Genomic DNA, 15,996 nt, shown 5'->3' with positions numbered 1-15,996 from the left:
ACATTTAGAGTTTACTTTAAGAGCTGATATCTGGCAATTTTCCATGGTTTTCTTGATAATAACCAAAATCATTATCAACAAAACTATGGAAAATGGCCAGATATCAGCTCTTAAATTAAAATCTTATGAGCTATTATGTTGTTATCATTATATTTGTCCAAACAAATGTATATTTAGTTGTACATGGCATTAAAATGAACAAGAAACTAAAGAAAACAAGGGTGGTCTGATAATTTTTTCCATGGGTGTTTATGTAAACCAGCTTCATAGAGAACAATGCAGCTCTATGCATCATATTTCTTTAAAGTGTCTGTCCCACTGTGTGCCTTGTAAAAACATAGGTTTATTCACAAGAAGCACTCCCTCTCACAAATTATAAGTATCATTTGTATCATTTGCAAACAGCACTACAGTAGGCCTGAAAATTTTCAGTTATGGTTCAGGCAACAGCAAGACAGTAAGGACCATTGACTTGGATGTGTACCATTATATAAATAGTTTAAATATAATGAGGGCCTGCAGAGATCCTGCAGCTTGGCACTGGAGTATGCTGTCATGTACTTATGGGAGAGGCCATTATTGTTTGGAGCTTGGAGACTAAGACACTGCAGTGAGAAAGTTAATACAATGTGTTAAATATAGTGTCAAAAAATACCCCTATTCTAAGACGGTGGACCTTTGGGGATACAGTTTAGTATAATTAAGAACAGAAATCAGCCCCAAGTTAGAAAGTAGGGATACACCCATAGGCTACTGATAGTGATATAGCATATCATGGATCGGATCAGATCTATTCAGTTCAGTTCTATGTATTTATTTGTTTGTTACATCTTGTTTTACAAAATAAGGAAAGCAATGTATAACCCATAAGAACCAAGACCCATTTATCCGCGAAAGACAGACCAAGTGGACCATGTAGAACACATTTATGATGTTTTTAAAAAAAATACTACCCCTAAATGTCAAAGATCTGTGATGTGACATATATGTCACATTGGGCATTTATGGTATTTATTTTTATGATATTTCTTATTTTAATATAAATAAATTTGACCAATGCGGCCCTCGTAACGATATTTTGTGGCCCTCACCTTTATATGAAAGTTTAATGTGCGTTTTATATGAATGGCACTTTACCGTTTTGTGTGTGGAAGGTCCCTTTATTGCACAAGCTGGAGCTTTGTTTCACTTGTTTCTATGACGATGTTAATAAAAAGAAAGGCAGCTGCTACCGGACTGTTTATTATCTGCCGTGTTGTTGTTACAAGAAGTGGAAATGTTATGTAATGTAATTATGTGTCTTTTATTTTTTGGTAATTTTGTGTCTTTTTAAAATTATTTTGTGTCTTTTTTTAGTAATTTTGTCTTTTTTCTAGTAATTTTTTGTCATTTTGTGTCTTTTTTAAGTAATTTAGTTTTTTATTGTCATTTAGTGTCTTTTTTATGGTAATTTTGTGTCTTTTTAAAATAATTGTGTCTTTTTTTTTTTAGTCATTTTGTGTCTTTTTAAAATAATTGTGTGTCTTTTTGTGTCTTTTTTAAGTAATTTAGTTTTTTATTGTCATTTTGTGTCTTTTTTGTTGCAATTTTGTGTCTTATTTTGGTCATTTTGTGTCTTTTTTTAGTGATCTTGTGTCTTTTTTTGGTCATTTTGATACTGCCTCCAGCGGCCCCCAGGTAATCTGAGTTTGAGACTCATGCCCATGTTGTGCATCAAAGGGTTAACATAGACCCTCATGAGGGAAGCTGTGATTGGTCGCAGTGTGAAGGTGGGCGTTACCAACCTCACCTTGGGTAACGTTAAGCTGCACCATTCAACTCACATCGCCTACTCGACCAACCTACACATCTACAGTAACTTTTTGGTAATTTTGTGTCTTTTTAAAATTATTTTGTGTCTTTTTTTAGTAGGCCTAACTTTGTGTCTTTTTTCTAGTAATTTTTTGTCTTTTTTTGTCATTTTGTGTCTTTTTTAAGTAATTTAGTTTTTTATTGTCATATAGTGTCTTTTTTATGGTAATTGTGTGTCTTTTTAAAATAATTGTGTCTTTTTTTTTTTTTAGTAATTTTGTGTCTTTTTAAAATAATTGTGTGTCTTTTTGTGTCTTTTTTAAGTAATTTAGTTTTTTATTGTCATTTTGTGTCTTTTTTGTTGCAATTATGTGTCTTATTTTGGTCATTTTGTGTCTTTTTTTAGTGATCTTGTGTCTTTTTTTGGTCATTTTGAAACTGCCTCCAGCGGCCCCCAGGTAATCTGAGTTTGAGACTCATGCCCATGTTGTGCATCAAAGGGTTAACATAGACCCTCATGAGGGAAGCTGTGATTGGTCCCAGTGTGAAGGTGGGCGTTACCAACCTCACCTTGGGTAACGTTAAGCTGCACTATTCAACTCACATCGCCTACTCGACCAACCTACACATCTACAGTAACTTTTTGGTAATTTTGTGTCTTTTTAAAATTATTTTGTGTCTTTTTTTAGTAACTTTGTGTCTTTTTTCTAGTAATTTTTTGTCTTTTTTTGTCATTTTGTGTCTTTTTTAAGTAATTTAGTTTTTTATTGTCATATAGTGTCTTTTTTATGGTAATTTTGTGTCTTTTTAAAATAATTGTGTCTTTTTTTTTAGTAATTTTGTGTCTTTTTAAAATAATTGTGTGTCTTTTTGTGTCTTTTTTAAGTAATTTAGTTTTTTATTGTCATTTTGTGTCTTTTTTGTTGCAATTTTGTGTCTTATTTTGGTCATTTTGTGTCTTTTTTTAGTGATCTTGTGTCTTTTTTTGGTCATTTTGAAACTGCCTCCAGCGGCCCCCATGTAATCTGAGTTTGAGACTCATGCCCATGTTGTGCATCAAAGGGTTAACATAGACCCTCATGAGGGAAGCTGTGATTGGTCGCAGTGTGAAGGTGGGCGTTACCAACCTCACCTTGGGTTACGTTAAGCTGCACCATTCAACTCACATCGCCTACTCGACCAACCTACACATCTACAGTAACTTTTTATTTTTATTTTTAGCACAGCAACACCTCAGCAGTTCAGTTTCTAAAGCTGTTTCAGTTGTAGCTGCTCCGTGTAGCTTTAGCTTGAACACACAGGTGGTGACCGGTTCTTTGTTTGTGACTTCTGACTGTTACGAGCCTGCGTGTGCGCGCTCATTATCATACAGGTGCGCTCAGCTCACGGGAGGAAACACGGCAGGTAGAGGTCGAGCCTTATCGTAAATACCGAAAATAATAGAAATATTGATAATACCTTGCTGTTCTTTGTTGTCATGGCAGCGTGGGGTAAATGTAAATCTTTAAAGCGAGAGGTTTGAGAAGTTATTTGACTTCGTCTGAGCAGAAAAACGGCTAATGCATCCAGCTGGGGTTGTTTATGACAGCAGCGAACTAAAGCGGATTTTTATTTCTTTTTCAGTTTTAGCCAGTCCATATAAGCGCAGCAGGTTCTACGAGTGTTTAAGTGACTGTCTATGTGGAGCAACAGGTGGGCGGTTTTTAAGGAGCCTAACGCTATTTTCTTCTTTTTGAACTGCAGCAGGATGATATGACAGCTACAGCAGAGAGCACAGTCAACATGGAGGAGTTTTTCACAACGGTGAGCTCCACACAGCGTGTCTGTTTATGTCTCTTCATGTTCTGTAGCTTAATTTAAGTGTTTGTGTTTCGTCACCCTGCTAAAATAATCGCCTAACTCATTTTTTTTTTCAAGTTTTGCAAGAAACACAAAAAACTTCACCAAAAGTGTAACATATGACATTTATTGATCATTTCACTCAAAAACGATGCAACAAAGGATGGCTATTGCCATAGTAATAACACTGTGTGTAAATTATGTAACTTAAGAGAAATAAATGACTTAGGCAATTTTTTTGAACATGCCTTTGTGACTTAAGCAAGATATGGTAACACTTTATTTTGAAGGTGTCTACATAAGAGTCACACAAGCCTGTCAGAAACATGACATGACAAGTATCATGAGCGTGAGTGTTACTTCTAAGTGTCATTAATGTTCATGACACATCCCATGTCATGTTTATGACACGCTCATGTCACTCTTATGTAGACACCTTCAAAATAAAGTGTTACCATATCTTGCTTAAGTCACAAATGCATGTTCAAAAAAATTGCCTAAGTCACATTTTATTTTGATTTAGGCATAATAAATCTTAAGTCACACACTTGACATAGGTCATTATCTTAAAGGGGTAAAATCACATGATCTGATCAACTGAGGATGTAGGTGATTTTACCATAGGTGGCCGGTGTCATGAGGAGATGATTTAGGCAAAAAAAAACAATTTTGACAAAAAATTACTTTGGCGATTATTTTAACAGTGTGACGATTTGTTTGTGTGTAGGTGGGGGAGGTGAGAAGCCTCATTGAAAAAATCTCCTGTCAAGCAGAAGAGGTGGAGAGAAGACATGGCGCCATCCTCTCCAATCCAAATCAAGACAAGAGTACGTAGAGAACCACCATCAGAAACTTGATGCCTTTTTCCGTTGTGCTGATGCTCTCAGAGATCTGTCTCCTCCTTCAGGGCACACAGCATTGAAAAGACAAACAAAACGTGTTTTCAGCCTTTGACAAACACACCTGTGTCTGTTTGTAGAGGGGGTAACAGGTATTACAAGTGCATTTCAATAAATTAGAATATCATAAAACGTTAATGTCAGTAATTCAATTCAACAAGTGGAAATAACACATTAATAGATCCATTACACATGAAACATTTCATGTCTTCATTTATTTAATTTCTTCTAATTATAATCATTATGGCTTACATTTAATAAGACCTAAAATTCAGTCTCTCAAAAAAATTGAATAATTACAAAAGTCCAATTTTTAAAAACAGTATGTTTAATATGGAAATGTTGGCTTCTGAAAAGTATGTCCATCTATATCAGGGGTGTCAAACTCAAATACACAGGGGGGCCAAAATTTAAAACTTGAATAAAATCGCGGGCCAACATTAATCAAATAAACCTTTTACCGGTGGGTCAGCTTTAGTAGTACAATAATAATATAATAATTTGGTATTCCCTCGCAGGCCAAATAAAATTACACTGCGGGCCAAATTTGGCAGTTTGACACCCCTAGAGTTTTTGCACACAATACTTGGTTGGGGCTTTTTGATTTGAACTACTGGAAATGGACTTTTCCATGTTATTCTAATGTATTGAGATGCGCCTGTATATGGAAATACAGTCATGGGGAAAAAATGATTAGACCACCCTTGTTTTCTTTAATTTCTTGTTCATTCAGAGTTTAATTTAAGAGCTGATATCTAACCATTTTCAATGGTTTTCTTGATAATAACCAAAAGCATTATCAAGAAAACCATGGAAAATGGTTAAATATCAGCTCTTAATGAGCTATTTTTGTTATCAATATATTTGTCCAAACAAATGCACCTTTAGTTGTGCCAGGCATTAAAATGAACAAGAGACTGAAAAAAACAAGGGTGGTCTAATACTTTTTCCATGACTGTAGAAATGGATGGCATAAAACATTTAAAATAGATGTTATACAAACCACTTTATATTTGGGCAATTCAACATGTGGCTGCTGGTGCCCACCACACACCGCATGTTATTGGAAAATAATGATTGGGTTTTATAAGCTAAATTATACCTTAATAAGGCAGTCTGAAATCTTTTGAAGTAAAAATATATGATGACGAATTATGAGAATATTAATCAGACATGCATAATACATATGAAACTCAAACATTGTTGATAGGTATAATCTTTGACGTACATCTTGAGGTTGTACATTACTTGACTTGTATTAATATATTGATACTGTATGTTGTTACTAGGGGGGAAAAAAGAGCTGGAGCTGCTGAACAAAGAGACCAAGAAGAATGCCAACTTAGTCCGGGCCAAGTTAAAATGTAAGTATATAAGATACTTTCTTTATGATAAGTTTCTTTCTTTCTTTTCTTTTTTTTTTAACATGTTTTGTACAGTTGATGATTTGCCTTTGGGGTGTGATAAATGGTGCAGTTTTTCAGCATGCAAAGTTATTTATGACATGTGACTATGTACCATCATAGTTTGAGACAATGAGGAGGAACTGTGCAGCACATCACACATCCTCAAATTCTGGACCTGCATTGTCCATAACATGGCATTTGACTTGCAAATTGGTTGAAAAGGAAGGTTGCTGTACTCCACTCTACTGATCATTAAATGTTGACAAAACCCTGATTATATGCAATATATATTGTGAGTAGTGTTTAAAAAATTGATCTGTGTTTGTTTTCATATTAGATATGTCTTGTGTGATTTTCAGCAATGCAGAAGAACTTGCCTGCAGATGAGAGCAGTAAAAGGCCCTCAGTAATTCAGCGTATTCAGAAGAACCAGGTCTGGTAGTGCTTTTATTCCCTGTAATAACCCAAGTGCATAAAGATCAGCTCTGAGTTTATTACAAAGAGGCCTCAGTCTTTATGCCTCTGACAAAATCCTCTCTGACAGCGGTCTGTGCGCCGACTTTATATGAGTTCATTTTCATTTCTTATTCAATAACCTGATTTAAATTTCTGTTGACTGCCTTTTTACCAGCACTCACACCTGACTCGGTGCTTTGCTGAAGTCATGAGAGGGTACCATAAGGCGCAAATCTCCTTCAGAGACAAATGCAAAGCACAAATTCAGAGACAGCTGGAGATTGGTAAGTTGCCAAAAATAAATGGAACCAAAACCTTGTTCGTCCCCCATCTGTGTTTAGTGTAAATGGCTTCCTATCATACATCAGGATCTTATCATGCCAGCACAGTTATTGCGAGTGATTCAATACTAATCGCTCCTCTGATAGTCAGAGATGGTATGATGTAAGAGTGGTAATATTATTTCTTCCTCGCAGTTACTTCATTACTATGACAAAGAGGCTCAGCATTAAATTTTAATGATCTACCAAGCTACCTTTTCCCTTTAGATTATGCACAAGCTGTGGTTTAAATCTACATTATACTCATTTGATTTAAATTGGATGAAGAAGCAAAGCAGTTGAGAAGAGTAGAGGTGTAACTACGCCATCTAGTGGTGAACATTCAGAAACACACATGTCCTGTTCTCTTATTTATGAAGACACAACACAAATTATTATTGCACGTCTATTTTATGATAGGTCCTTTAAGATTTAAGCCTGCTCACTTTTGTTTTAAAAGGGTGTTTTTTTGTAATGGCAGCCTGTTTAACTAACCTGTACAACCGGAGTTATCGCTATTGTCGCTGTTTCAGTGGATAAAGTGACAACAGATGAAGAGTTGGAGGAGATGCTGCACCATGACAATCTTTCCATCTTTATATCTGGCGTAAGTGGAATTTCCCTCACTACTGGGCCACAAAAATCACTATACTAGTGAGAATTACAGACTATAGTTTTGTTGTTGTTGCCACCGATCACCTAGATATGCAGTTAAAATGTAATGTGCATTGTTTGTGGGAATACAAAATTATTCAAATGTTTTGGAAGGCAGTATGCACAGGTGTCAGTACAGCAATAGGTCAGCAGGTGTCAGTAGACCCACTTTTCTGTCTGCTTTTGAAGGTCCCAGTTTCTTACGGGCGGAAACCTCTGGGTCTGAGCATTGAGGAAAACCAGGAAGTGCCTTAAGCTGCATTCTACCAGAAATTCCAAAAGGGGGCGCTGACAGCGGCTGCAGAAGTTTTTTCGGTCCAATAATTTCAATACAAAATTAAAAAACTTCTCACTTGATTACCTCAGAATTTTTTTAGGACAACACTATGGTCTCAATCGCTAGTAAAAAATCTTCAAGACAATTTGATCTTAATAGTGTAAATATTGGCCCCATTTAGAAGAAAATAGAAGATAAAGAATCATATGATTTAGGGCGTGGCTACAATTGATTGACAGGTGGCCAACAAGGCGAGCCGTCATCAGAAGAGAAGCAGAACAATGCGTATCCACGGCACTGTCTCAATAAAGTTTATATATATAAACGGGTGATGTCACGGTTACCACGTCCATTATTTTTAGACAGTCTATGGTTTCTTTTAAAAAATAATGAAGATGTGTTTCAGTCGCTTTTAATGCTAGCCAGCAAAGGTATAATGGTGAAGTGGCTTGCTGATGACCCTCCTTTGCATCAATAAAAGGACTCATATTTTTTGGCATAAGCTTAAGAATAATTACTTTATTAATCCCACAAAGGGGCAATTCAACCTCTGCGGTTAACCCATCCTTTTTTACACACAAGTGAACACACCATGCAAGGAGCAGTGGGCGGCATATTACTGCGCCTGGGGAGCTGTGCAGGGGGGATAGGTGCCTTGCTGAAGGGCACTCCAGTCCTCGAATTTGAACAAGCACCCCTCCGGTTACAAGCCGGATTCCTAACCTTTCACCAGTGATGCGGGCTGCTGCACAGGGACAGTGCCCTGTTTGCTTCATAATTGATGTCACTGTATTTTACTATATGAACCAGTCTTGTAGCACTACTATCTGTTAATTGTTTGTTTATCGGGTTTGGTTTGTAACCTTGTCTTTAAAAATTCTATTAAAAAGAATAAAATAAGAAAAATGTAAAGTGAAGCTTAGATGACGATAATAAAAACAACTGCACTTTTTCTTTCGCAGATCAACTCAAATGCTCGAATCTCAAGCCGGGCTCTGAGTGAGATTGAATCTCGGCATCAGGACATCATCTGCCTGGAGTCCAGCATCAAAGAGCTGCACGAGATATTTGCTGACACTGCCATGCTGTTGGAGATTCAGGTAAAATGGCTGCCTCATTTGGAAATGATAATGACAAATAAGGAAATATTCTGATTTCAAGGGACCCACAACCTGACTGGTGTTAATTGTGTTCTTCGTCTCAAGGGGGACTTGATCAACAACATCGAAAAGAATGTGACGAGCGCAGCAGAATACGTAGACGCATCCAAGGCTGAAACCTATAAGGCAGTCACGTACAAGAAAAACCCATACAAGGTAGCGTCTATGCCAAGCTTCTTCAAATCTTTCAGGAGGAAAACCACTGCCAAAACTGCTACTGATCAAAACACCTCAGACTAAAAACCATGACTGAGCTCCTGAACCTGTTTGAACATCGACTGCACCAAACATCCTGATCAACATCAAAGCCTGCGCTCGCTGGAGCACTGTACCACGCTCATCTGATTCATGGTACACTGCCTGTCTTCAGCTTCAAACGGCTTCCAAAGGATAATGAGGGGGCTGTTATTTTTAACTTAGTAAATTTGAACTGAAATAATAATGACCCTTCAAATGAAAGTGATAAGATACAGTCCTGGAAGCAGATTCTAGGGGTACCTGCAGACTGTCAAAAGGACAAATGCAGCATACAGCCTCAAAAAAACACAACGTTTAACTTGACTGTTAATCACTGTATTCAGACTCCCAACCCTGAGAGTTTAGGTTTCAGATTTGGCAACATTGTTCAGTTTCCAACAATATTACACATAATATAACACACTATCCTGCTATTAAGATGCACACCATATGCACTGACTTACAGGTGCATCTCCATAAATTAGAATATCATAGGAAAGTTTATTCATGTCAGTAATTCAATTCAAAAAGTGGAAATAACACATATAGATCCATTACACACAGAATGAAACATTTCATGCCTTAATTAATTTAATTTATTCTAATTATAATGATTATAAATGTTAATATTACAGAAGACCAATTTTAAGAATGTTTAATATGGAAATGTTGGCCTCTGAAAAGTATGTCCACCTATATGACTCAATACTTGATGGGGCTTTTTGACTTGAACTACTGGAAATGGATTTTTCCATCATATACTAATGTATTGATATGCACCTGTACTACTCACTTATTCACTCACTCAGGTAGCTGCTGTTCCCCTCAATGGCCAGTAGGTGGCACAGCAACATTACTTAGAACTCTGAACCAGGACCATCTCCCTTTCCTCCTCTCTGCAATCCTGCTGAAGTCTTGTGCCTTTATACTGTGTTTTACTAATGCGATGTAATGTTGTGTATTTTATACTTTATACATGAAATGTCTGTAATGTATTAGGATAAACTGTCAGACCATGCCAATCCTAAAATAAACCTTTGTGATGAAAGCTTCTACATAATCTGTTGCTGGTGCTTTATTGTAACATGAATGAGTGAGGGGAAAAGATTGACATGACGATACATACTGGAATTAGTTATGTGAGATGTACAAAAAATGGGTGACAAATTAAAGGGCTCTTTTAAAGCCAAAAGAGCAGCTTTCTTTTTTTCCTCATTCAATGGTTTGATAGCGGTGGTGAAGTGTGCTCTGTAACATCAGTCCAAAATGTCAATGGGGTTCATAGGTCATATTATATGATTTGTATAATTTTCATATTCATTAACCCATTCAGTGATCCTTTTTCTGTCCTTTACTGTAGATGGATGCCTTATCTTCCAGAGACCACTCCTAACAGGGCAGAAATGTTTCACCATGGAAAGAAGGTAATCACTATTGAAGCACAGTACAGTAGCCTACAGTCATGGAAAAAAATATTAGACCATTGTTTTCTTTCAATTTTCTTGCCTGGTACAACTAAAGGTACATCTGTTTGGACAAATATAATGATAACAAAATACCTCATAAGAGTTTAAGAGTTGATATCTAGACATTTCCCATGGTTTTCTTGATCATAAACAAAATCATTATCAAATCATTGATAATAACCAAAGTCATTATCAAGAAAACCATGGAAAATGGCAAGATATCAGCTCTTAAAGCTCTGAGACCCTCAAGATGGTTGTCAATCCTGGCGAACATTGCTGTTTATAAGAGGTTCTTGCAGCTTTTTAAACTAGAGTGCAGACATGATTCCAACCACGTCATGCCAGCTTATCTGGAAATGGGATAAATATTATTCTAATACACATTTTGTCGAGAGAAAAACTGGCATGGCCATTTTCAAAGGGGTCCCTTGACTTTACCCCCTGAATGAAAATGTAAGTACAAACTAAATACCTAGGGCATTCAGCAGATATATGGCTTTTCTAGGTATATTGGTAATAAGGGGGTTTCTGAGCAATTTCCAGAACACATCGCCAAAAAATGGAAGTTTTTGATACCATGATGCAGCATGTGTTTTGTATTGTTGATCTCAAGGTCTTGCTATTTTGGTGGGATTTTGACCATTTAGGCAATATCAATCATTGATTTTATCAACTCCAAAATTGCTGCATATAAATAGCCATCATTATAATTCCACCATAATGTGCCAAGCCCCTTTACACCCTAAACTTTTAACATTAACAAAACACAACGCTTATATCAGATTTATGATGAGCAAAACTGGACACTCAGGGCTGAACTGCATCTCAGACTAATCTTGCGGTACCCAGCTTTCAGATAATCTATACCACTTCTACTGATATCCTGTCCCCTCCTAAAAAAAGACAAAATTGTGTCTATATGGGTCTCTGAGGGCTAAATTATTCACGTTGGCTTTAAATGAGTCACCAGTCTGTTGGTTGTGTGTGATAATAATTGCTTGAAATGATTGTTTGCCTGTGTGGGCCTCGGTGTTATCTGACTGTAGGGGAGGATAGCCAAAAACTCAGACAAGCTGCATCATGGGACTGCAGCCAGAATGAACCCATTGACTCATCTCTCAGACTGTTTCTCTCTCTCTTCCCCTCCTCCTCTCTGCCTCCTGTATAAGATTTCACAGCACCTTTGCACTCTGCTGAAACCACTGATTTCCAAATGGGAAACTGAAGCGGAATAATAGATGAGGATGACAATGTAATTTGAAGAAACAAAAAAGGGGAAAATAACATGATGAAAAATAAGGAGAAAATTAAACAGACACGGGCCTACATAAAAACATGGTTTCTTTATTGGTTGTGCCAGGGTGGTGAGGCCCTCGGCATAGGGCTAGACCACAATTTAAAAGGGCTGAGTGATGTGTGGCTGCATAAACTGCGTGGCCGGGCTGTCTTCTTTGATTGACAGGTCATCTCTCTGTCTGTCATTGAAACAAACAGGGCTAATGTGCTGCAAATGGCCCATCTCCAAAAGAACCATTAAACATTTCCCCAGTTGGAATGGACTACAAGGATGGACAAATGCCTGGGAGGAAAGGTTGAAGGACAAAGGGGGAACAGTCTTTGGTGTTTTTCACAGAGCCTCCAGAGCGCGCTTACTTCTTAGCTTTGCCCTGAGCGGCCACGGCCTCCATGGCCTTCTTTACGGTTTCCTCATCACCGAGGAAAGCCATTGGCTTCACTGGCTTCAGGTTTGCGTCCAGCTCGTACACAATTGGGATTCCTGTGGGCAGGTTCAGCTCCATGATGGCTGCATCAGACATACCTGGAAGATAAACCAGACAGGCAGATCAGCAGACAGAACAGGGAGTGTAACCGATACAATAAAAGGCTGTCTGGAGCCCAGCTGGGCAGACAGGAAGGACAGTGGTCTTACATAATAAATGTCTTTATACGATTGTATTTTTATTTATTTTGACCACAGCAATCTATAATTTATAATCTAAGAAACTTGATCTACTTCCTTAACACCTACCATCCCTATCTGACATTTACTATTGCCCTTTAGGCTGTATGACCCTTATCTATGTCTGGCCACTCCTTGAAAAAGTACAACCTTTCTACATAAAGGTCGTGACTGTAACGGGAACCACACTCATGACTCTCTCTCTCTCCTGTCCCTGAGCTGAGGCCCTGCATGCTATTTTTATGCTCAGTAATCCACAACTGTGTGTGTGTGTGTGTGTGTGTGTGTGCGTCTGTGATTATTTATGCCTTGGCCTTGTATGCAAATGCAATGCAAGCTATTTTCAAACCACAGCATTTGTTTAATTTGTCATTTTGTTGTGTTAGATTTAATGTCAGCACTCCTTGCAGAACTTTCTTCCTTTTTTTTACACTCTGTCCACCTACAGACTGTAATGCTCACCCTCTAAGTGCTTGACGATGCCACGGAGGCTGTTTCCGTGGGCAGCGATGATAACGTTCTTTCCCGCCTTGATTTCAGGGGCGATGACGTCATTCCAGAAAGGCAGGGCGCGGGCGATGGTGTCCTTCAGTGACTCACATGTGGGGAGCTCACCGGGCTTCAGGTTCTTGTAGCGCCGGGACTGCAGGTAGTAAGACAGAAGTTACATAACTTTGGAGCACTTTAAAATGAATCCATGCCAGTTGCTGCTTCTTTAATATTTCTCTGATTAGTGAGAACAACAATATTCTAAATGAGTCTTTTCTCACCTCACTGATGATTTTGTTGTATGCGTGGTCCTTGTCCATGGGTGGGGGTGGGATGTCAAAGGAACGGCGCCAGATCTTCACCTGCTCCTCACCGTGCTTCTCAGCCGTCTCGGCCTTGTTGAGGCCAGTGAGGCCTCCGTAGTGACGCTCATTCAGACGCCAGGTACGGATCACGGGCAGCCACATCTGGTCTGTGCCTTCCATGATGGTCCACAGGGTCTTGACGGCGCGTTTCAGCACGGAGGTGTAGCACACGTCGAACTTCATGCCTGCCTCCTTGATAGCCAAGGCTCCACGCTTGGCCTCCTCCAAACCCTTCTCACTGAGGTCAGCATCGAACCAGCCGCAGAAGCGGTTCTCCTGGTTCCAGGCGCTCTCACCGTGGCGGACAATAACCAAACGATGGACGGCAGCCATGTTTACAGTGTGTCTGCTTAGTTTAACTTAAACTACACAGGTTCCTCAGCCCTTCTAAATTGTGCGTACACACACACTGTCTGACCAACAGTGAGCTCGAACAGCATACCACACTCTTTTTATAGCAGCCTGGATGGTGACAGTGCATAGCAGACAGGCCTCCTTTACTTTCCACCTGTGAGAGGCATTCATGCTCTGATGGACACACATGCCCAGCCAATAGGAGCAGACCTCTGCGTGGCTGGTGGGACATGTGGCGGCTGGGAAGGCCAGAGGTCAAACATTAAGCCAAAATAGCAACATGACTTTTAAACTGAGATCTGTGGAACAAAAGTTTAAAGATCAGAGTTGGGGTTGCCTCACTCTGAGATGAACAGTTTCATTACTGAGAGAGAAACTGCAGCTCATTACACTGTGAAGAGGTCATATGTTTAGTAAAGATAAGTTCACAGGGCATTTGTTGTGTGTATAACAATGCCAGTGAGGCTCATACAGGTCCATTCAGTTTCAACACTGGTCAGGGGAAATCCATGAGCAACGTGTTGCCAAAACACAGCTGAATGAACAGCTGCATACAGAGTGCACACTCATGTGCTTTCTCATACTGTACATGTAGCTGCCAATGCCAGCAATTAAAATGATGCAACTAACGGACTGCCACTCCTTTTACTACTCAGCAACTACAGATAATAACTTAATGGACATGAAAATAAAGGACAGGCTAAAGATGTGGAAGCAGCAAAAGCCGTAAACGAGTGTACAAAGGTTTGTCAGTTAGAAGAGAAAAAATTTAATTTAAGGGAAGCCACAAGTGAATTAGATAAACACTTTAACTAAAAGATATAACCATTAAACTTCCCCAGTTGATTATTTACATTGTGGCAATTCATTTTTTATATTACATTCATGCATTCATGCCAGACTATCGCAGGGCTGAAACACAGAGACAGACAACCATTCACGCTCTCATTCTTTGGTATTACAAGTTTTCTGAAATGTTCGGTTTCAATATACAAATTATCTTATTAAATATATGCTAATTTGCATACATTTCAAGAACAGATATCTGAACAACGGATAAAAGCCAGGTTCTAAATTATTGCTCATTTTGTTGACATATTTGAGTCTTGAGTTTTTACAGAGATCATTTTGGATATCTCTTTGCATCACACCATAAATCAGAAAATACTGTCAACAGACATATAAAACAACAGTTTGTGCTGTTTTTTGGAATAAATATAGAGTAAAAAAAATAGATATCCACATGGAACTAACTTTCTGAATGATGACTTACATTGAGACATTTATCATTGTAAGTTTCCTAAATGTCTATGTTAAATATGCAAATAGGGAATTATCTAATGCTAACTTTTGGTAAATGTAGGAAAAATCTACAGAAAAGAGACATAGTGCGGTAAAATGAACACTCAAAGTAGATCTTGGGTGTGTTAAATAGCTGAAAATCTCAAAGTTTACCACTGTATGAAGTGTTTTTTTCCCCTGTAGTGTCTCTCCTGACTCATTTCAGCTCAACCTGGTTTGACCTGAAAAGCATAATGTATTGGCAAATCATCAAGTGTCTAAAGTGTGTATAATAAACAGGCAGAGGAATTTTTAGTGTTATTACTGTCCATCACCTCTAGAGGTTGCTCTAGTATCATTTACATATTTCTACATGCAACGTGTCACATTGTTTTAGCCATACAAGTCTATGAGTAAGACTTAGAAGCTTGGCTTGTTATCCCAAAGGAGTTCAATGTTAGTAAGACACTGTTAGATGTACATATACCCCATGATTTACATAATTGAAGCTGTATATTCTGCAGAAGAATGGGGTTGACTGCAAACTAAAAGATCAAAGTGCTGCCTTGTGATAGGAACCTGCCCTGTCTCAGTATCACTACAGCATACTTTTATTACAACTAATGATTCAAGTTATTCTGAGAAATGTCTTCTGTTACACCCTACTGGAAATATTATACACCGCTGAGACAAATAATCGAAGCCAAATATTCTGCAGTATCCTTCATGAAACATAATGTTTTGAAGCACTCAAACTTACCGGACAGGGATAAAAGTGCTGATGGAAGCTTGGAAACTCAGCCACAGGGCCAGAGCTGTCAGACAAAGTCAGTGTCTCCTACCACTCCCAATCAAATTATCATCCATATTGAGAAAAAAAAGAGAAATACAATAGTCCAAAAATATGATATTAATGGCATTCCAGGCGTAACGCCAATCTGCTATGTGGGGGTTTTATGTTACTGTCAAGGGTGATGGTGCAGGAAAGCCACTGTGTGGGTTTTTTTTTTGTAGATGAGTGACTAAATTATAGTTCTCAATG

At 38.2% G+C, this 15,996-nt stretch overlaps 2 protein-coding genes across 4 annotated transcripts; one reads left to right on the top strand and one right to left on the bottom strand.

Annotated features, from left to right (window-relative positions):
• The first annotated feature begins 2,954 nt into the window (after nt 1-2,954).
• Nucleotides 2,955-10,099, top strand: LOC131992770 (syntaxin-2-like). 3 transcript variants are annotated; one of them, XM_059358459.1, is made up of 9 exons: nt 2,955-2,988; nt 3,535-3,594; nt 4,358-4,457; nt 5,819-5,893; nt 6,295-6,368; nt 6,567-6,675; nt 7,245-7,318; nt 8,605-8,742; nt 8,848-10,099. In XM_059358459.1, exons 2-9 carry the CDS (start codon nt 3,544-3,546, stop codon nt 9,040-9,042), a joined length of 816 nt encoding a protein of 271 aa, XP_059214442.1. In that variant the 5' UTR covers nt 2,955-2,988; nt 3,535-3,543; the 3' UTR covers nt 9,043-10,099. The 3 variants fall into 3 exon arrangements, with proteins under 3 accessions (XP_059214442.1, XP_059214441.1, XP_059214440.1); XM_059358458.1 differs by having other exon boundaries at nt 2,959-3,163; XM_059358457.1 differs by having other exon boundaries at nt 2,959-3,195.
• A 1,827-nt stretch (nt 10,100-11,926) lies between these two features.
• On the bottom strand, nt 11,927-13,766 carry pgam2 (phosphoglycerate mutase 2 (muscle)). Its single transcript, XM_059358461.1, has 3 exons — nt 13,236-13,766; nt 12,928-13,108; nt 11,927-12,324 (listed from the first exon to the last, which is right to left on the bottom strand). Exons 1-3 carry the CDS (start codon nt 13,650-13,652, stop codon nt 12,155-12,157), a joined length of 768 nt encoding a protein of 255 aa, XP_059214444.1. The 5' UTR covers nt 13,653-13,766; the 3' UTR covers nt 11,927-12,154.
• Between the last annotated feature and the right edge of the window lie 2,230 nt (nt 13,767-15,996).

The sequence above is a fragment of the Centropristis striata genome, chromosome 19 (assembly GCF_030273125.1).
Source record: "Centropristis striata isolate RG_2023a ecotype Rhode Island chromosome 19, C.striata_1.0, whole genome shotgun sequence".
NCBI lineage: Eukaryota > Metazoa > Chordata > Actinopteri > Perciformes > Serranidae > Centropristis > Centropristis striata.
This window is presented reverse-complemented; position numbering and strand designations above follow the sequence as displayed.